This window comes from Trachypithecus francoisi, unplaced genomic scaffold (genome assembly GCF_009764315.1).
Source record: "Trachypithecus francoisi isolate TF-2019V2 unplaced genomic scaffold, Tfra_2.0 Lachesis_group11, whole genome shotgun sequence".
Taxonomy (NCBI): Eukaryota; Metazoa; Chordata; class Mammalia; order Primates; family Cercopithecidae; genus Trachypithecus; species Trachypithecus francoisi.
Window position 1 is genome coordinate 39,180,989 of NW_022681456.1, and position 22,758 is coordinate 39,203,746.

The 22,758-nt window shown below is 44.4% G+C and overlaps 1 protein-coding gene across 2 annotated transcripts in view; it reads right to left on the reverse strand.

Annotated features, from left to right (window-relative positions):
* PLXNC1 (plexin C1) overlaps window positions 1–22,758 on the reverse strand; it is a 161,656-nt gene that overhangs the window by 97,706 nt on the left and 41,192 nt on the right. For both annotated transcript variants that reach the window (XM_033221042.1, XM_033221044.1), the window contains exon 5: window positions 1,365–1,479. In XM_033221042.1, the coding sequence (XP_033076933.1) occupies window positions 1,365–1,479 (115 nt within the window). The remainder of the gene's footprint in view (window positions 1–1,364; window positions 1,480–22,758) is intronic.

Here is a 22,758-nt window from a genome sequence, read left to right on the forward strand (position 1 = left end):
TGAACAAGCTACTTCTTCCCACTACATTTAGCTGAAGTATTATCCTTACATTTTTTTAAATGACATAAGAAAAAAAATCTTCCAGAATCTTAACCACTAATCAGAGTCCTGGGTATATTCAAGGATTATGGTATTCTACTTTCTACTATTCTCTATTAGCACCAAATTTGGCTATTTTTCAAACTGATGAGAGAAATTAGAATTTGGATACACCTAAGTTTAGATGCCTAAGAATCTTTTCCACCAAATCAATTCACTCTGATTCAGGGCTCGTAGAAGTTCATATGAAAGTTCTTTTTCTCATTTTTTCTCCAGGAAGACAACAGAAAGTGGCAACAGCAAAATAGCTTTACATCTGTTAGTTCTGATCAGTTACGACTTAAAAGCTTGATTCTTTTATTATTTATCACTCATTAAATACTTTGGCTCTCCTTTATTAAATGTTAAATCATCGTAAGAGGTAAAGTTCTTGCCATTTCTCTGAAATGGCAAAGTGTAAGGGAAAAGAGAAAGTGGCCCATTTCCTTGTTAATGTGGCATTCAAACAGAACACAGTGAGCTCAACAGACAGGTCAGCTGGCTGCTGTACAATTATTCATAACAGAGGACTCCGTGCAATTATGCATAACACAAGAGCCGTCATTAGGGAGAAAATGTCTCCTTATAGCACTACTGAGATTGCGAGGCAGGAATTCCCTTTTCCCGTAGGGCACGGTTGGCATGTGCATCTGCAAATGCTTAAATATGCCCCCTGCTCCCTTCTCTCATCCAATGACAGGGCTGATGTGTTGTCAAGAGCGGTGCTGCCATAGTGAGGGCCCACTGGCTTTCCAAAGGACCTCACATGCGATAGTCACTGTCCACGTTGGTCTTCTCTCCATGTCTACCAAGACTGTTGGAAGCTATGTTCATAAGATGGTTACTGGAGAAGACTCAACACATTAGGATAAGGGACCATTACACTAAACAAAATTCTGCAATGAAGCCACATTTAAGGAATCTCATTGACCATAATCTGAACTTCTTTTTTCTCTACTTTCAAAAGCAATATGTATTTCTACTACATTAGAAGTTCAACTCTTCTTCCAGTTCAACCATTGAGAGTCATCTTTAGCTCCACAAGACAACAAACTCCATGAGAGCAGGCCCATGATGTGACTTGGTTACTGCTATATCCCCAGCAGCTTGCAGAGTGGACGGCATCTGGCAGGCGTTCAATATTCATTAATGAGAGCTAAATGAATGGGGTGCTATCACTAAGCATGTTTGATTGCTAATAGATATTTTACACACAGAAGGAAGTCAGCATCCGCTGTGCAAAATGAGACAATACAATGAGGACAAATTAAAATCTTTCCTCTTACCTTGTCTTTACTGCTTCGAATTAGCTGAATTTTAGGGCACTTTTTCACTCCAGATGAAATATCCAGCCAGTTTTCTAAGTTCTCTGAACGTACACAATCTCCTTGGAAAGTGCACCTAGAAAAAATGCGGCAACAAAACAGTGACCGCATACATGCGTTAGTTACAACTTTTTTATACTTGGCTTCAGTACAGAATGCCAGACTTCGTACAGTGGATTATTGATTTGAGAGAGAACAGGAACATGATGCTAAAACCATGAAAAGCAACAAGAAAACAGCAGAGCATTTTTTTCCATCATGTCTAGGAGCAAAGAACAAATGTAGACAACGTGTTGAACTTCGACTCCTGAGCCATCTCTCAAGATGACATCGCCAAATATATCCAAAACACATACTCTCATGGATTCTGAAATAAGGAACTCCCTTTTAGAAATACCTAGCAAAGAACAGCTCAAGGAAGAAAGAGTTTACATATTGTATAAATTTTAGGTTTGCTATTCATTCCCAGAATATCAACCTATTGTGTAACTTGATTTTGTTTTAAAAAATAATAATAATAAAGTTACTATTTTGTGCTTTGCAGTATGATAATTAAATAGAAATATTCCAAGGGCAGAGTCTGCCTAAGAATTTGATAAGACATTCCATAACCATCTGCTGCATAACATTTATTTAGACAGATACCAAATTATATCAAAAGATATAGGTGAAACATTTTTCCAGGGCCATTTTCCCAAGTCAGCCAGCTCAGAGGATGACCCAGATAAGTCTTAAGCTGTGGCCAGGGCCAACTACTTTGATAAAGAGATGCTCAGAAGCTGAGTGGTGAGATCACTGGCTTGCTTGATGTGTCAGTCACTCTAGGTCACACTAACTTGGGAATCCTTGCCTCACCAGATGGGGCACCAACCCGGCAAGAAGAACAAACACCAACAGCCATGTTATCACCAAAGGGTGCTGGACTCCATAGATAACCCATTGAATAGTGTCAAGGAAAGAACGAAATATTTTCTAGTACTACACCTCCTCAAGGCTGAAGATTAAAATGCAAGGGTGGTAAACCAGTGATGCTGAATTTTAAAAGAAACTGAAAACACATGAATCATAAGATTGAAAAGCAACCAAGTGATGACCACATTCAGCTATGGGGAGTCCCCGAGGGGATGTGAGCGGAATGAGGAATGGATGGGCCCAGATAGTGTATTTGGCTTCCTAAAGGTTTTATTTCTTCTCCTTCCTCTACTCTCTCTCCCTCTTTTAATTCTTAAGAATTTAGGCCTCATGGCTTCATCTTTGAGCTCTGTGTTAATCTGAATATGGCAAAAATAGAACAGAAAGTCAGTGAGTTTCACTAAACGTCATCCCCAAGCACAATACCTTTAGCATGTCACCAGCTGCTGACATTTGGGGAACCCTGCTCCCAGCGAGCACATCTGTGTTCCACCTCCCACTACATCTGTGTCAGTTTCTTCTCCAACATTATAACCAGGAGGATTTTCATCAGCAATTCTCCAAAGCCATACATTTATCTGGCCCTTGATGGCTAGCTTGTCCGTCACGGACATTAAATTCAAATTAAAGTGCCTCTCAATGTCAGAGAGAGTTTGCAACGGAGAGACAAGCACTGCTGGATTGAAAAACAGAATGACGAAGCTGGTTCTTTCGGTTGTATCTGAAATAGATCATGACTGTCAAAAACTCCCTGCCTCTCATGGGCACTCTGGTTTGTGTAAGGCACTTCCTCTGCCTATAAGAAAAAAAAAAAAAATAATAAGCCAATTCCGAAGAGACTGGAGTACAAATATTTTTGTTGGCTCTTAATGCTGTCTGGGAGTCAAAGCCTAAGGCTGCCAAAAAAACAAGTGTAAAGTATTTCATACAAATAGTGCCACAATTTGCCAATTTGTAGGCAGAAAACAGTAGTGCCACTGAGTTCTCACTCCCTTTTCTGAACTCCTATAGCATTTCTTGTCGGAAGTACGTACTTTGGTATTTAATCATATGCTGCCTTGAATTACAACTTAACTGTTTCATAAGTCTATCTCAGTTCTCCCCAAGTAAGCTCTAAGCTCCTCAAAGAAGGGAGAAGGTCTTTAATATTTCTTTAGCAAATCCCTCAGTGTCTGGCAGCATGACATGCAAATACTAGGGTTTCAATAAATATTTTTGAATGAAAGGATGAAATATGAAATCTCTATAGGTCTTTTCCATTGCTGATTTTTCTTTCTAGAGTTTTAATTCATGTCTGACTCCAACTTATGCCAAAGAGACTATTTTTAAAATAAGCTAAAAGTTTGAATCTGGGGACCAAATTAGGGGGTGAGGTTTTCATTTGATTTTTTTGAAAAAAAAAAGAGAAAAGAAAATATATAATGAACCTTTCATTTTTTATTCTGCATAAGGCAAAACCAAAATCTAACCATGTTAAGCAACTAAACATAAATTCCTTGTTTATATATATATAAAAAAAACCCCACCACCTCTGAACTCCTATTCCTTGCCTCTCATGAGTAAAAATAAATGAAAAAATGAAAATCAAACCATGACACCAAGTATGTATAACCAGATGGCCAGCCAACAACAGTATCTTATTACTTCTCAAATACTGCAGATTATAAAATCTTCATGACAGCATATTACTCATACATTTACATTTCTTACAGAGCAGATCTTGTAGCTCCCATATTTTAGTAAACAAAGCTAGTTACTCTGAAATATGTCCTTTTGAAAGCTATCACTCTAATTCCTGCGTGTTAACAAGAGCAATGGTCAAGCGCATAAACACTTGAGCCAGTACCCTCATTAAATTAAAATCTCATTGTCACACAGGACTCTTAGCGAGGCTGATTCTTCAGTGATGCACTCTCAGATAGGCGGATATCTTAATGGCTTCATTTCAATTTCTTCAGGCCAAGAATAGGAGGAAAATTGGATTTGGATAAGAATGGACATATTCTAGAGAAACTGGTAGAGATACGTTTGCTTTCTTGACTTATTGTTACTTTTGCTCCACCCTCTACTGAGGATCTATCCCAAAGTCCTCAGACTCCCAGTCAGTATTTTATTTTTCTAGTCCTTATTTCCAGTTAGAGCTAATACTTTCATGATAAAGCCTGCAGGCAGACACAAGCCTATTTGTAAATTAGAAAACAGAATCAGCCCAAATGCAAAGATTGCCTGAAGAAAAAAAAAATCCCCCAAACCAAAAAGTTAATTTAAAAAGACTTTCCTTATGTGAAAAACACTGTGTGTAGAAACAATTCAGTCAATGAAACTATTTAAGAAAGCTGTTCTTGTTAGTTTGCTATAAAATCTGCTGTAGAGCTTAATGTATTCAAGATAATACTAGAGTTTGACATTGCCGTTCAGCTATGTAAGTATGTAACCTCCCCCTCCCTCACCCCCAACAGATTAAAAAGAAAAAAAAAAAAAACAGTTCCAAACCTACTCTGGCCCCGAGTCATAAACAGGAAGGTCCCAGACACTTGTTTCTAAGTTCACTGTTTGAAACTTAAAAAGTCTTTCTATACAATGGGTTTGCTTCCTGGGTTCTTAGAAATATGTGTAACCCATAGTATCCCTGAATAATTACCCCACCACACACTGGCATGGAGGGAACATTACTCTGTGCCAGGCACTGCTGGGAGTGTTTGCAGTTAGTTCTCACAACAACCCCACTCTATACGGATGAAACAGAAGCTCAGAGAAGTACAGTAACATATCAAGGCCACACAGCTACCAAGTGGCAGAAGTCTTATTTCAGAGCCCACAAACTTGGCCCCCTTGCTGCATGCCTTCCTATAGATCCTAACCACCACTTAATAAAGGACATTCATAGTTTCTCCTGGCTTCCTGGGACCTCAACCATGGTTGGAGGGTGGGGCTGGGCCAGGACGAGGACACAGGGATGGGGACCCCAGAAACAGAGAAAAGAGAAGGTAAGGCAGAGACTATAGGATGAAGAGGGTAGCAAGGATTTGGGGGAGAACACAGAAGTGGGGATTCTGAGAGGCCTCTAATTTTCTTCTATCACTAGCTGTGAATACAACACAACCACACAACTAGCAAGAGGTTAAAATTCCAGGCGGCCCTGGACTTAGAAATCCATTCTACTGCCAAAAAATTTTTCTTGCAGACCATCTGTTTCTAATATAAAATGCATTTTCCCCCATAGAAACAATGTTATAAACAGTGATTAGGTTTCCAGGTTAGCCCACAAAATCTACTTATCCATAATGTAACTTTACTACTATATATTTGCAATAAAGAATGGCAGAAAACAACAAGATTGCAGCCATTTGCATTATATAGCAGTTTTCTTCTTTACTTATTTGTGTTTCTGCTCAGTTGGTAGTCTGGGAACAGTGCTCAGCTGGATCGACTTTTAAATTTATTATTACAGTGTTGTATTTATACAGCATTTCTATTTTTTTAATGGGCATGGCTTAAATTATTAATTGTTTTCATGCCAACGTAAAGAGCAGGGAGGCCCACCTCTGAAAAGGAGCCGAAATTTCCAAGCAGGTAAAATACCCATGGGCTGGGCTGGGGGGCCTTGAGAGGCCGACTCTATCAGGCTAGAATCTTGCAGTAAAAATTTACCACTTACTCAACCTTGAAATAGAAACTCTGAACTCAGAAATGTAACTTCTACTTCCTGCCACTCAAATTTCATCAGCATCCTCTAATCTAATTGTTCACCAAGAGCAGACAGTCCCTGAAGGAATCTGATAACTACATATCAGGTAAGTGGCTTGAATGTGGGGGTTAGTGTGAACTGTTCCAAAGATTCTACACTGATATAATATCAGAAAACTTTTAACAAGGAAACAATCCAGCTTCTCTCCCTCCCAGGAAACAGGAGACTGCATCCATGCTGGGGGAGGGCTTCGCTATAAAAGCATCTCAAGGTCTTTTGCTAAGTGATTTGAAACAGATGTCTGTATTTTTGGAGAAGGCACAGAGCCCAATGGAGGGGACAGGTGGTCCCCAGAATCGGGGGACTTTCTTGACAATTGCCAGTCCACGAGATGAGGAAACCAAGCCTACTGAATAGAAGAGAATAGGAAGTCTGTGACAAACTAAACTTCAAATGAAAGGCCTCCAGAGTCTTTAAGAGGGGAATGCCAAAACATAAGACCAGGAAAAATTGGAAAATTGGATCTTCATCACTGAAGCTGAAAGTCAATCTACATGATAACATTATGCTAATAACAGAGACAATTTAGAAAATTTTTTTTAAGCAAAAACATCTAACATGCCAGGCAATGTCTTTTCACATGATTTGATTCATTTATTATTCACAACAAACCTCTAAGTAGCTGCAATAATTGTCCCTGCTTCACAGATGGGGAAACTGAGGCATAGCTGGTTTCATATTGCTTTCCTAAGGTCACAGAGATAGTAAGCAGAGGAGCTGACCTACTAAGTCAGGCAGTGTAGCCTCGAAGCCTGTGGTCTCATCAGCTACCTATACTGCCTCTCAGAATAGCTAATAGTGACTGAGCCCATCTGTCTTAGTCTGTTTTGTGTTGCTATAATAGAATACCACAGACTGGGTAATTTATAAAGACAAGAAATTTATTTTTTTACAGTTCTGGAGGCTGGAGAGTCCAAGGTCAAGGGGCCTGCATCTGGCGAGGGCCTCATCCCACGGCGGGAGGTGGACGAGCAAGAGAGGGCGAGAGCATGCACATGTGAACAAGAGAAAGAGACTGGAATTTGCAGCCTGAAGCCCTTCTACGCTTGGCATTAATCCATTCACAAAGGCAGAGCCCTCATGACCTAAACACCTCTCATTAGGTCCCACCTTTCAACAGAGTTGCATTGGGGATTAAATTCCCAACACATGCTTTTCAGGTGACATTTTCTTTTTTTTTTTTGAGGCAGTGTCTCGCTCTGTGGCCCGGACTGGAGTGCAGTGGCCGGATCTCAGCTCACTGCAAGCTCTGCCTCCCGGGTTTATGCCATTCTCCTGCCTCAGCCTCCCGAGTAGCTGGGACTACAGGTGCCCGCCACCTCGCCCGGCTACTTTTTGTATTTTTAGTAGAGACGGGGTTTCACCGTGTTAGCCAGGATGGTCTCGATCTCCTGACCTCGTGATCCGCCCGTCTCGGCCTCCCAAAGTGCTGGGATTACAGGCTTGAGCCACCGCGCCCGGCCTCAGGTGACATTTTCAAACCATAGCACCTTCCTAGTGCCCATAGGCCAGGCATTGTTTCTGGGGACTTCTGGGAATTAACACAGTAATCCTCACAACCAGTCCATGAAGTAGGTGTTATCGTTACCACCTCCATGTCAGAGGTTGAGAAACGGAGGTGCAAAGAGGTTAGCTAGCATGGTGTCTGGCACTGGCATCTATCTCTTACTACCACACCAAATTGCTCAAAAATTGTAAAGGCTTTCAGGGTAGCGACATCACAAATGCCAGCATAATAGTAAGTAGATTCTTCCAAGACATGGCCATATAGGAAAAGACAAGTTTTACTCAATTTCTCAGCATTTTTCAAACTGAACTGTGTTCCTGGAGTTGTCTTGGGTGTTAATATTAAAGCAGGGTTCTATTGCCAAGAAGCTGGGAAACACTAGTTAAATAAAATTAAACAAGTCTCTCTGCTGCAGGACTTCTCAGAGCCTTGAAGATGCTACTGTGCTTTGTAACTTTCCGAGACAAAAATGAATGATGTACCATCTTCCAGCTTTTTTGTTGAAGGATGTTCTGAGGGATGAGAAATTCTAGTCACACACATTAGGAACCACTACCTGGTCTGGTTTAATGAGCAATAATCCACATGGCGGATCAAACTAGAAAACTTTGTGCCTATTTTGGCTAGTTTGGGTAACTCTTGTACCCAACTGATCATGGCCTATTAATTCTAAGCATCCTCTACAACCCATGCTTACCCCCCACCTCTCACCTGGGTTCCTGCAGCAGCCAAATGAGGTCTCCCCCTTCCCACTTCCTGTTCTTCTCATCAACCTCCGCACCAACATCTGGGTTACTCTTATGCAAGAGCTGATGATGTTACTCCCTGCTCAAAAATCTCTCATGATACCCTTTCTTCCATACCAGACTCTCCTATCTACATGCCTTTCAGCACCCTCAGCCTGCAACACATGTTTCCATGCTCATCTCTGACCTCGACACTGTGATCTGGCCCTGCCTTCCTCTTCAAACTCATCCCCAGGTAGGTTTGGTTGATGAGTCTGTCTCTCTATCTAGACTGCAAGCTCCTAAAAATACCTGTTCCTGATATCTATTCCATAGTGCCTCGTGGAGAGTAGGCATCTGATAAACACATACAGGGCAAACAGGCCAGGCCCTCCCGAGCGTGTGCTATCCTCACTGCCCTGAATGCCTCTGGGCCTGCAACACTTGGTGAAATCACGTTCCTTGTTCAAGGGCTATTTCAGTGTCCTCCTCTATGATATTTGCTCAGACTCCAGGCAAAGCAGTCACTCCCTCCTCTGTGTCCCCATGACATTTACACATGCTCCTAGTCTACACAGCATACTGCATTAGTTGCTGATTGCCTGTCTGTCTCTCCAGCTACGCTGTAAATCCCCCAAAGGGAAAGGACTACTTTATTCACCTTTGCACCCTCAGGGCCTAGGACCATACCTGGCATTCATTCTACAAATATGAACTGAGAGCCCATTGGATGCCAAAAACTCCACTAGGCACTGCGGACATTTCAATGGATAAGCCAGTTAAGTTCCTTCTCTTATTGAGCTTATAGTCCAGAGAGGCACACAGACAAAAACCAAATAAACAGACAATCATTTAAAATAATTTCAAATTGAGGTATGTCTTCTGCAGAAACCAAAGATATAAGAGAAAGGAACCTACTTTAGACAGGCTAGTGAAGAAAGATGGCATTTCAGCTAAGCATTCAAGGGTGAGAACCATGTAGTTGGGTCAAGAGCAGTGGGAAGAGGCCTGGTGCTAGTGGCTCATGCCTGTAATCCCAGCACTTTGGGAGGCCAGATCACTTGAGGCCAGGAGCTCAAGACCATCCTGGCCAACCTGGTGAAACCCTGTCTCTAATAAAAATACAAAAAATTAGCCGGGTGAGGTGGTGCATGCCTGTAATCCCAGCTACTCTGGAAACTGAGGTACGAGAATTGCTTGAACTGGAGGCAGAGCTTGCAGTGAGTCGAGATCATGCTACTGCACTCCAGCCTGAGTGACAGAGCAAGACTCTGTATCAAAAAAAAAGAAAAAAAAAATGTAGTGGGAAGAGCATTCCAGGCAGAAGGAACAGCATGTGCAGAGTATCTGAGTGCATTAAAGTATGGTCTCTGCAAGGAACTGATGAAATAGACCAGCTTGGCTAGAACTTAGTGAAGGAAGGAGGATAGCGGTTGTGCAGTTTGCAAGCCAGTGACCTCAAGCAAGCCATGTGCCCTCTCTGTGTCTCAGGCTCTCCACCTGCAGAAATGTAAATAATAGTTTTCACCTGATGAAGTTGGGAGAAAAATGTACATCCATTCTAAGAGTTTACAATTATGCCTCAATAAATATTAGTTGTTATTATATTATATGGGAAAATGGAACAGAAAATATAGGCAAAAACTTGGATGACATAAGCCAAAGACAAAACGGTAGTGATGAGAAAGGGATTTGGGCAATGAGGTTGACCAGATGCCCTTTGGCATTGCTCACACACCAGCTCAATGCCCAACATGCCTTTTCTATGCAAGGAGGCAGAAACAATCCAAGGCTTCTTGGAGGATTCTTAATCACAACTCTCTTTCCTCCTAAATATTAAAGGGTTCTCTGGAGTCCTTTCATGCCTGAGGACCAGCTATTAGAGCACTCTGCACGGTGTACTGAAATTATTCCCTCACCTGTGAGCTTCTCCACAGCAGACCCTCATTCATCTTTGTTTTCCCCAGGGCCTAGTACAGGACCTGGCCCATGGCTGGCATTCAACAAAAGGTAGCTGAATTGGGTTAAGAAGGAAATTTTAAAGTGACTAAATTCTTGTCTATGTTTCAGTGATACCAGCAGAAGTCATTTCATTGATTTTTGTTCACTAGGTTGGCCTGTTCACTGGCATGGTGGCAAACCAGCCTTTGTCTTGAAACTTGGAGCTATTTAGCACACAAAAAACACATTTGCAGACTGAAACACTCACACAAAACTGGTCTGTGGCCTTTGCTCCTTGTGGTTCTTTTGTGGGCGATGAGTGTACTAAAAGTTGGTGTTTTCTATTTCCAAACGCAAATCATGAACTAAATAATTTAGGGGAGCTATTTAAAAAAACAACAGCTGGAAATAAAAATGCAAAAATGACACTGCTTGAGTCAGAAAGGTCTGGGTTCAAAGCTGCCCTCCCATATACTCCCTGTGTAACTGGGGGCCACATTCCTTAGCCTCTGTGGGCCTCAGTTTCCCCACCACTAAACAGGTGGCAATGATACTAAAACCTGATCCTCCTGAAAGCAGTATCAAATCCCACATTTGGCCTATCAGAAACAGTGCACCCTCCATATAGCAGAATAAAAGCATCCAAATGTTTTAAAAGCAAAAAACAAAAGACTGGCAGGAAGTCTCCGAATGAAGATCTGAACATTGTGTTTGGATATGGAGGAGATGCTGGGAACAGGACAAATACTAGGTCACAGAGACAAGTGAAAACATTTGAGGAATATTTAAAGGCCAATCAATACACTCTTATGAAAGTGCATACTGCCTGAGATAAGGTCATTTCAAAAAAAATCTATTCCATTACAACATATATTTACTAAAAGGGATGTTCTTAATGGTGCTTGTTGGAAGTCAGAGAGCATCCATTAAAGAGACGGTGCAGGTAAGTACTACAGAGGCTGAGGTCTGAGAACATCAGTCACTAGCTCCACTAAAGAAAAAACAAACCCGGCTGGGCATGGTGGCTCACGTCTGTCATCCCAGCACTTTGGGAGGCAGAGGTGGGGGGATCACGAGCTGAAGAGATCGAGACCATCCCAGCCAACATGGTGAAACCCCGTCTCTACTAAAAATACAAAAATTAGGCAAGCATAGTGGCATGCGCCTGTAGTCCCAGCTACTTGGGAGGCTGAGGCAGGACAATCACTTGAACCCGGGAGGCAGAGTTTGCAATGAGCCGAGATCATGCCATTGCACTCCAGCCTGACAACAGAGTGAGACTCTGTCTAAACACAACAACAAAAAACAAAAAACAAACTCTGGCTTCTGAGCATGGCGACCACTTTCCCAGTGCCGACTGTCTGGGACACAAGGGTGGAGAGTGCCCCTTAACACTGCTATCCCCTCTTCGCCTTCTGCTTTGCAATACGTAGAACTCACAGCTCCTCTCACAGCTGAAAAAGGAGGTGGAGAATCCACAGGACACAGGTTGACTCCCAGACCCGTTCCGGGGTTGGAAAGCCCCTCCAAATCCCTTCCAGCATTCGCAGTAACCCAGATGCATGGATTCCGCCCATGCCACAGTAATCCAGTAATTCCCCAAGGCCCAAAGAACATATTCCTCTTCGCTCCCCACCGCTTCCACCCCACAGACAGTTGTCCTACTTGCTTCTACACAATTAGTCAGCACAATGGGGTCCTCACACGAGAAGGAGGGGCCGTCCCCAATTCCATTATCATTATCGCTGTCATTAGAGCCGCACTGGACCATAAAGAAGTGTCACCGCACAGACGTCAAGCTTGAGATCTGCATGAGGACACATCCCGGATTGGAAGGAAAGGAGGAAGGCTCTTCTGTCTCAAATTGTCGGCCATTCCGCTCCATAGTGCAACAGCCTATGAAGGCGGATAGCCCCAAAACTGAGTGTGCCCCTTCGGGTCTTGGCTCAGATGCCCCTTCTCACTGAGGCCTTCCAGGGCCCCGTTTAAATTTAGCGCCCCCTGCCTCCAACGAGCGTTCCCCAATTCCTTTTTCTGCTTTATTTTTCTTCACAGCCCTGTTTACTCTGTGACATGTTCTCTCTTTCCTCATTTATTTTTACACTGTCCATCTTCCCTCATGTCGTGCGTTAAAGAGTGTTCCCCCAAATTCCTGACCATCAGAACCTCAGAATGTGACCTTATGTAGAAATAGGGTCTTTGCCGCTGTAATGAGTTAAGGATATCGAGATGAAATCATCCTGGATTTAGGGTGTCCCAGTGAATGGGAATTTTCTAGGAGAAAGGAGAGGGAGATTTGGACACACAGAAGAAGGCCATGTGAAGACCGGGGCAGAGATGGTCATCCTACCCCAAGCCAAGAAATACCAGGAGTCACCCGGAGCTGGGAGAGGTGAGGAAGGATATGCCCCTATAGCCTCCAGAGGGAGCTCAGCTCTGCTGCCACCTTGATTTCAGACTTCTGGCCTCCAGAACTAGGAGAGGATAAATTTGTGTTGGTAGTAATTTGTTATGGCAGCCTTGGGAAACTAAAACACTTCACTGGAGGGAACTCCATGAGGGCAGGGATTTTTTTTTTTAATTTTTTTTTTTCATTTTAAGTTCCAGGGTACATGTGCAGGATGTACAGGTTTGTTACATAGGTAAATGTGTGCCAGGGTGGTTTGCCGTACCTATCAACTCATCACCTAGGTATTAAGCCCAGCATGCATTAGCTATTTATCCTAATGCTTTCCCTCCCCTGACCCTACCCCGTGACAGGGGCCTATGTGTGTTGTTCTCTCCCTGTGTCCATGTGTTCTCATTGTTCACCTCCCACCTATAAGTGAGAACATGCGATATTTGGTTTTCTGTTCCTGCGTTACTTGCTGAGGATAATGGCTTCCAGCTCCATCCATGTCCCCAAAAGGACCTGATCTCATTCCTTTTCTTTTTTTTTTTTTTTTTGAGCCAGAGTCTGGCTCTGTCGCCCAGGCTGGAGTGCAGTGGCCGGATCTCAGCTCACTGCAAGCTCCGCCTCCCGGGTTTACGGCATTCTCCTGTCTCAGCCTCCGGAGTAGCTGGGACTACAGGCGCCCGCCACCTCGCCCGGCTAGATTTTTGTATTTTTTAGTAGAGACGGGGTTTCACCGTGTTAGCCAGGATGGTCTCGATCTCCTGACCTCGTGATCTGCCCGTCTCGGCCTCCCAAAGTGCTGGGATTACAGGCTTGAGCCTCATTCCTTTTCATGGCTGCTCATTCCTTTTCATTCCATGGCACATATGTACCACATTTTCTTTATCCAGTCTATCATTGATGGGCATTTGGGTTGATTCCATGTCTTTGCTATTGTGAATAGTGCTGCAATGAACATGGGTGTAGAGGGATTTTGACCTGTGTTACTCACTGCTAGTGCTTAGAATCCCAGCGCTTAAGGCAGTGCCTGACACATATCAGGTACTCAGCAAATACCTGTTAAATGAATGCATGGTTGCCTAAGCTTTCAAGATGGAGGGTTTTCTATGACTCAGGTGGGCCCTGAGTGCCATGTCTTTCTTATACATAGCAGTTATCACAAATGCTCCATTAGGGCCATTTGCTCCAGGTTCTCCCCTCTCTACCCACTGCCATGAGAGATCATGTCACTTGCCTGTTTCTCTTTGTTTTGCTCTAATGGCTTAGGAGCTGGAGCTGAGCCTAGAGTTGAATCCTGCTTCCACTACTTGTATAACCAGTGGTAGGCAGAATCATGGCCCCCAAAGATGTCCACGTCCTAATCCCTGGAACCTGTGACTGTGTCACCTTATATAGTGTCTCAGTTTGTTTTGTGTTGCTATTACAGACTACTACTAACTGGGGAATTTATAAAGAAAAGAAATTTATTTTTTTACAGTTCTAGAGGCTGGGGAGTCCAGGGTCAACGGGCCTGCATCTGGTGAAGGCCTTCTTGCTGCATCATCCCATGGTGGAAGGGCAAGAAAGCACGAGAGAGAGAGAAAGAGAATAAGAGAGAGAGAAGGGGGCCTAATGTATCATTTTATCAGGAACCCACTCCTATGGTAAGTAACCCACTCCTGCAATAACTAACCCATTCCTGTGATAATGTCATAAATCCATTCATGAGGACAGAGTCCTCATGACTTAATCACGTCCGAAAGATTCCACCTCTCAACACTGTTACACTGGGGAGTGAGTGTCCAATACATGAACTTCGGGGAATACATTCAAACCATAGCACATGACAAAAAGGACTCTGCAGATGTAAGTTGAGGATCTTAAAATGGGCAGATAATTTTGGATTATCTGGGTGGGCCCAATGTAATATGATGATGCCACACTGTTGGTTTTGAAGATACAGGAAGAGACCATGAGCCAAGGAATGCTGGCTGCTTCCAGAAGCTGGAAAAGGCAAAGAAGGGCCTCCAGAAGGAGCACAGCCCTGACAATGCTTTGGTTTCAGCCCAGTGAAACCCATTGCAGGCTTGTGACCTCCAGAACTATAAGATCACAAGTGCATGCACAGTTTTAAGCTGCTGAGTTTGTGGGAATTTGTTTCTGCGGCTGTGGGAAACTATACACAAGCTAAGGCTGTTCTCTATAAAGTGGGGATTGTAATAGTGCTTACTTCATGGGGTGCCAGGAGGACTAAATGGAACATGGCACAGAACGTGCAAGGTAGTGTCTAATGTATGATAAGCATATTCTTCTCCACCCATGCACACTGTCTCCTGGCCAGGCCTGGACTCAAGGCAGGCTTCCTGTGGAAGCGGCACTGCAGCCACCTTCTGAATGAGGAGCAGTCACATCCATCTGGACTTTTCCACTGCAAAGCCTTCTGTGATCCTGTGTTAGTCCATTTTTTGCATAGCTACAAAGAAATACCTGAGACTGGATAATTTATAAAGAAAAGGGGTTTAATTGGCTCTTGATTTTACAGGCTGTACAGGAAGCATGGGTAGTGTCTGCTCCTGGTGAGGGGCTCAGGAAGCTTCCAATCACGCTGGAAGTGAAGGGAGAACATGTGTGTCACATGGCTAGGGCGGGAGCAAGAATGTGAGGGGTCAGGTGCCACACTCTCTTAAACAGCCAGATCTCCTGTGAACTCAGAGTGAGAACTCACTCACTATTGCGAGGACAGCACCAAGCCATTCATGAGGGATCTGTTCCCATGACCCGACCCCTCCTGGCAGACCCACCTCCAGTACTGGAGGTCACATTTCAACATGAGATTTGGAGGAGACAAAACATCTAAGCCATATCAGGCCCTCTCCGCTGTATATAGCTTACCTCTCATGATGGCAGAACAGACTAACTCAGGCTACTAAAGAATACGGCCATAAATTACTGTGCACCATGGATTATACTGGTCAAGTTTCAGGGCAATCACAGTCCTGGTGGGAAGGGTCCCACCAGGTTAATGATAGGCCTTGGGGGCTTGAGGAAGGAGTGTCACTTGGAGAAGAACCCTCAAGACAGGAGAGCAAGATAAAAAAAGGAGCTAGGATGTGTCCACAAGCAACCCATGTAATTCTTTTCATCTGTTACTCTGGGGTGTTGGGGACAAACATGTTTAGCCTTCAGATGGCAGTTTTCTCTCGTGTGTTAAAAATACCCTTCCGTTACTCCCAACCCTTCAGAAAGTTTGATAGGGAGACTGACCACAGGGCCCTGCTGTTAGGCCGAGCGAGAAATGATCTCTTTCACAATCTCATGCGTGGAACAGCCGAACAGCAGCTAAAGACCTAAAAACAGCCACCAGGGGCTGCTTGAAGGTCTTCCAACTGTCAACATGGAAGAAACATGTAGAAAAATATGGAGTGAATGTGAAATTTGTAAAGATAATTGAAGGACGCATACAGATACCTTATAAGCAGCATGCCTGGGGCCTTGCCTCCACCCATGTGTACCCTGTGCCGAGTGGAGCACGAAGCGATGGCAGGGTGAATGCAAGTGTGCTCTTTCCTGTAGGGCCCATTTTCTGAAGAGGAGCCAGCCCTGATTCCATCGTGGCACTAAAACCAGAGCAAGTGGGGTCCCATGCATGCACTGGGAGACGTACTACCTCTCCCAATGGGGAGGTACATGAAATCGGAGAACAGCCACCAGGTAGCTGAATCAGGAAGAGACATGACATAAACTCACTCTTTACAAAACACACCAGAGGAAAGCGACCCAGGAAGCGTGGGGTGGGAAGCCGGGAGAGCCTTGGATTAACGTGGTTCATATTCCACATTGCCAGCAGGATAATCTTGTTAAAACACAAATATGGCGCTGGAAGGCCTCTGCTTAAAACCCTGTCATGAGTTCCCAGCACCCGCTAGTAAGGTCCACCCTGAGAGCCCACCCAGCACTTCCATCCACTTCCTTCCTTCTAGAGCCAGTGCATAGAACTCCGTCTGCCAGTCTCTTCACAGACCTCTTACTGCGCTAGTTCTTCTGCCTGAAATGCCTCCTGACCACTCTTACCCTGGTGAAGGTCTACCCAGGCTTCAAGGCCCAATTTTAAGGCCACCTCCTCGTTGAAGCCTTTCCCAACCTCAGGGACAAGTAATGACTGCCTCCTTAGGCTTCCACCAATGACAGTTGACACAACTTCATTGCCTACCAGGAGCCAGGCACTGGGCCTACGATGATGTACATTATGTGATTTAATTCTCTCAGCAAACCTCTGAGGCAGGTACTATTATTATTATGATTTTTGAGACAAGGTCTCATTCTATCACCCAGGCTGGAGTGCAGTGGTACAATCACAGCTCACTGAAGCCTCAGCCTCCTATGTTCAAACGATCCTCCCACCTCAGCCTCCCGAGTAGCTGGGACCACAGGTGCACGCCACCACACCCAGCTAATTTTTGTATTTTTTGTAGAGATAGGGTTTCACCATGTTGCCCAGGCTGGTCTTGAACTCCTGGGTTCAAGCAATCCACCCACCTCGTCCTCCCAAAGTGCCTGTAATCCCAGCACTTTTTGCAATACCTGGCCAATTATAAATGCCACTTTATAGAAGAGGAGAAGTGGCAGAGATAAGACACTGGCAGGTCATACAAAGCCCAGATTCTATCCAAAGCAAAATGCATTTGGGACCTGATATGGTTTGGATTTGTGTCCCCACCCAAATCTCATGTTCAATTGTAATCCTCAATGTTGGAGGTGGGGCCTGGGGAAAGGTGATTAGATCGTGGGGGTGCATCCTTCATGAATGGTTTAGCACCATCTCCTCCGTGCTGTTTTAATGATGGTAAGTGAGTTCTCTTGAGATCTGGTTGTTTAAAAGCGTGTGGCACCTCCTCCACCCCCTTTCCTCCTGCTTCAGCCATATAAGACATGCCCTGCTTTCCCTTCACCTTCTGCCATGATTGTAAGTTTCCTGAGGCCTCCTCAGAAGCTGAGCAGATGCCAGCATCATGCTTCCTGTACAGCCAGCAGAACCATGAGCTAACTAACCTCCTTCCTTTATAAATTACCCAGTCTCAAGTATTTCCTTATAGAAGTACAAAAACAGACTAACACAGGACCTTTCCTCTGTCCTCATCGGTTGTCCCGTCCATGTTGCCAGTGTGGAAGTCAGCCCCCTGCATTTCCCATGCAGCCCAAACAGGCCACTCCTTCTACACTCCCTACTCAGTAACCGACACCTCTGTCCATCTGGTCACCCCAGCCAGATGCCTGCACTCCTTCCCCTGTAATCTCAACACCAGCTTCAGTGTGATAACTCACCCCACTGAACACTCCGAGACTCAGCGCTGGTGTCTCTCAGAAGCCCTCCCACATTTGACTCAGGTGCCCATCTTCTGGGGTCTAACCTGGTGCCTAGCCCAGTGCCTGGGACAGAGGAGGAATTAAGTGTACATGTGGGTATCACTTGTTTGTTTTCTTCATGAAGACTGAGATCAAAGGAGAAAGGCTACGTCTTCCAGAAAAACAGTGGCCACCTTGAGATTTTATTTTTCATTTTATGGCCCTATTTTTAGTGTGTCAGACTCAAAGGGGAATCCAATTAATCACTAAGCCCTGTCAATTCTATCTTCCAAATAGCTCTCTAATCCACCCACTTCCTTCCCTCACCACTACTATCACTCTAATTCAGCTCCTGGTCTCTTGCTGGTTTATAGCCACCTGCTAACTGATCTGCCAGCTCTTCTCAGTCCCCTCCGGTCCACCTTGCACCCCAGAGTTCTCGTTCTAAAACACTCATCTGATCTGGTCACACTTTTAATTAAAGCCCTGCAATGGCTCCCCAAGGTCCTTCCAACAAAATTCAAATTCTTTAATGTGACTTGCAGGACCTTCCCTTCATCTGCCTCTGCCTATCTTGACACCCTCATCTCCCAGCACCCCCCAGCTCTCCTGTATGCTTGTCCACACGGAGCTTCAGGCCAAGCTCGCCTGGCCTTTGTACAGCCTGATCCCTACACCAGCTTCCCCTGCCTCATCTTTACCTAGCTGATATCCCCCTACCCTTCAGGTTCAGATTAGACATCCCTTCCTCCAGGAAGCCTTCCTTGACCTGTTAAGTTTGGGTTAGGTATTTCCTATGTGCCCCCATGAACCCCTACAGTTCCCCCATGCTAGCCCTTATGACACTCTATTCATTCATCTCCTTTACTTATTGATGAGAGTGGATTATTGTTCCCAGTTCTTCAATCCATCCTGTACTAGAATGACACACTCACACTACCTTTTTACCAGGTCACTTTGCAGAATCTTCCACTAGAGTAGGTGGAATGTATTTCCCTACTCCATGGATATTGGGCTTGGCCATGCAGCTTGCTTTATCAATGGAATATTGGTCAGCATGATGTGAGCCAGGGCTTAGAATATGTTGTCTAGTTTAGCTTGGTCTCTCATGCTACTTCTATCTGCCTTAAGAAGAGCATGTACAGAATGAAAAACATGGGAAACAGACCTGAACTCAATCTTCAGCTTGACATTGACGCCACCCTTCTTCCCATAGCTGACAGGCTGACCCATGAGCAAGAAAAACAAATGTAAATAAATGTTTGCTCTTTTAGACCACTAAGGATTTGGGGGTTGTTTGTTATACAGCATTACTAGAGCAGAAACCTAGCTGATACACATTATATTCCTCATTAGACTGCAAGCTCTATACAGACAAGAAAAAACTGTACCCGGAGCACTGAGCATAGGACTTGGCACACTGTTGTGCTTAAAAAATATTTGTGATTGGATGTAGGATTGAATGAATGAATGTTGGCCACTGATAAGTCTGCCTTCCCAGCTAGCATGCAAGTTCCTTAAAGCCAAGAATGGCATCCGATTTATCTCAATACCACCTAGCTATCTTATGCCCCAGATTAGGCTCTCATTAGGTGTTCAATAAATATTTGTTGAAATTAAATAATTTTGGATTTTATGGGCTGGCTTGGGAGTCAATCCTTAATTTATGACATTGTTTCTATGGGAAAATGCATTCTGCATGCCAAACAAACTTGCAAATGAACTTTTGGAACCTCACCCGTTCATTGGTTCAGGATTGCCAGTTTTGTGGAAATTCATAACTGAACACATGTGCTATGCTTTGCAATATGGGAGAAACTGAGAAACTCTTTCCAAACCCAAGATATTCAGCCTGCAAAAATTCACTTTCCACCCACACAGACAAATTCAGCACAGGTTGGATCTGAGGTTCCAACAATAAAATACTAGACTTTTTAGAGTTCATTGTTTATCTAATTGCTTTTTATCTGCTTATACTGGATGCCTGTTCTTTTTTTTTTTTTTCTTGAGACAGAGTCTCACTCTGTCACTCAGGCTGGATCTTGGCTCACTGCAAGCTCCGCCTCCTGAGTTCAAGTGATTCTCCTGCCTCAGCCTCCTGTGTTGCTGAGATTAACAGGCATGCACCACCACACCTGGCTAATTTTTGTATTTTGAGTAGAGACGGGGTTTCACCATGTTGGTCAGGCTGGTCTCAAACTCCTGATCTCAGGTGATCCACCTGCCTTAGCTCCCCAAAGTGTTGGGATTACAGGTGTGAGCCACCGTGCCCGGCCTGGATGCTTATTCTTAACATCTGATCAGAAGGAAGTGAAGATAGTTTTCTTGCCTCTCCCTACCATTCCACTTTCTAGACATGCATGCAAGAAAACTCAACCTTCTCAACAGAGAAAATAAATTATTTTTCTAAATAAATCCGTGACATTTAAAATAAACACAGTGGGATGCTCTACCGTCGTAAGAAAACATCCCCCTTTAGAATTCCTAATTTTGAATGGTACGGGGAGCTTCACATGAGTCACAGATCTGAGACTTAGTTTCATTTCATTGCAGGCCACAACCCAGGCTGTCTGAAACCAAGTGATCTGACATGGCTGTGAGGCGCCATCGCTCCATGACTTCAGAATGTCTTATAAGACTTAAGGCACAAGTCTCAACCTGCCATTGGTAGAGTTGACCAATCACTTAGTCTATCTCATTCATTTAACTTATGTTTTTTTGAGCACATTTCAATAAAGAGAGGTAGAGAAGTAAAGTCATTCCTAATAGCAATGGGTCATGAAGAAAAGAAAAAAGTAATGTCACTGTGAGTGAGTGGAGGATATTGAAGACTGGGTAGGCAGGTGCAGAGAGATGAGTGCTCTAGGACCAGATAGTCAAGAAAGAGTCTGCCATAGAAAGATGTGGGGAAGAATGCACTAGACTGAGGAAAGAGCATATGCAAAGGCCCCAGGGCAGGAACATGCTTAGTATAGTCTTAAATCAGGATGTCTGGGGTTGAGTAAACAAAGGAGATAATGGCATGAGAGGTCAGAGAAGTGATGGAAGGCCAGATCATGGAAAGCCTGGTATGCAGGTCCTGGCAGCAAGGGAGTCAGACTGAGTTCTAAGATGGAAAGCCAGGGGAGGGTATTAAGCTGGGGAGTGACATAATCTGATTTGGATTTTAAATGAATCACTTTTCTTGGAGAGCACTGGGATGGGGTGAGGGAGCAAGAGCAGAAGTAGGCTTTTGGCTGTGCATGGTGGCCCACGTCTCTAATCCTAACACTTTGGGAGGCCCAGGAAGGAGGATTGCTTGAGCTCAGGAGTTCAAGACCAGCCTGGGCAACATGGTGAAACCCTGTCTCTACAAAATACAAAAAAAAAAAAAACAAAAAAACTGGGCGTGGTGGTGCATACCTGTGGTCCCAACTACTTGGCAGACTGCAGTGGAAGGATCACCTGAGCCTGGGGAGGTCTAGGTTGTAGTGAGCTGTGATTGCACCACTGCACTCCAGCCTGGGTGACAGGGTGAGACCCTGTCTCAAAACAAACAAACACACAGAAGAGTATAACTCACAGCCAGTTATCAACAGAAGCCCCCATGTCTTCAACCTCTTCTCAGATTGTTCCTTTCACCTTCTCAATATTACTGAAACCAGCTCTCCCTCAAGGTCACAGCTTCCCCAGGCCCCTCTCAAGGTCCGGCTGCTTCCTCTCCCTCATCTAGGTGTCCTACTTGTGTCTTGCAGCCTCTTCTGGAAGATCCTTCTTCTCTCTTTCCAACACTTCCTCCCCAGCTTCGAAGCCCATGCTGTCAGCTCAAACCACCCCAGGTCCCTCCTCATTGTGATCATTACAGACCACTCCAGCCCTGGCCACTTCCCTTCATTCCTTGAATATGTAGCTCCTCAATCTCTTGGTGACCACGATTTCCACACAGATGACGGAGCCATTTAGTATTCTGGTAACCACCTCAGTTCCTTGACCCCTCTCTGCCAGTGATCTTGACAATCATATGGCAGACCCTGTCATTGCCAATAATGCCACCCGTCCATGACCTCAATATCAAGCCCCCACAGTCCAATAATTCCCCTTTCCAATTCCCTAGTTCCAACAATTTTTTTTTTTTTTTTTTGAAACAGGGTCTCACTTTGTCATCCAAGCTGGAAAGTAGAGATGTCATCTCAGCTCACTGCAACTTCTGCCTCAGGGACTCAAGCAAGCCTCCCACATTAACCTCCCGAGTAGCTGGGACCACAAGCACATACCGCCATACCCAGCTAATGTTTGTATTTTTGTAGAGATGGGGTCTTTGCCATGTTGCCCAGGCTGGTCTCAAACTCTTGGCCTCAAGTGATCCACCCGCTTTGGCCTCCCAAAAAGCTGGGATTACAGGTGTGAGTCACTGCGCCTGCCCCTAACAATCTTTAAAGTCAACCTCAACTTCCAACATAGACCCTGCCACCTTTTCATGTCCCTACCCCCATCAGATCCTTACTTCCCTCCTTAGAGCCCAAGTGCCATCATTATATGAATCAACATCCATGTCAATATCATCATCCATTCTTTACATCCTCCCTCAGCACCCTGGACACTCTCTCCCTTCTTGATATATTTTCTGGCAAAGCCCCCAAATTGGCTAGAGCTAACTTTTCTGAGTCTACAGCTATACCACCAGAGCTGAACGCATCTTGAGAAAGACAAAACCATGCTTACGGCTCTCACTTTAAACACAAGACCACCAACCTCAAGTGGGCCCTAATGCTGCCTGGCAACTATTCTATATTTCTCTACTCTGTTCTCTCTCCCAGTCTTCCAGT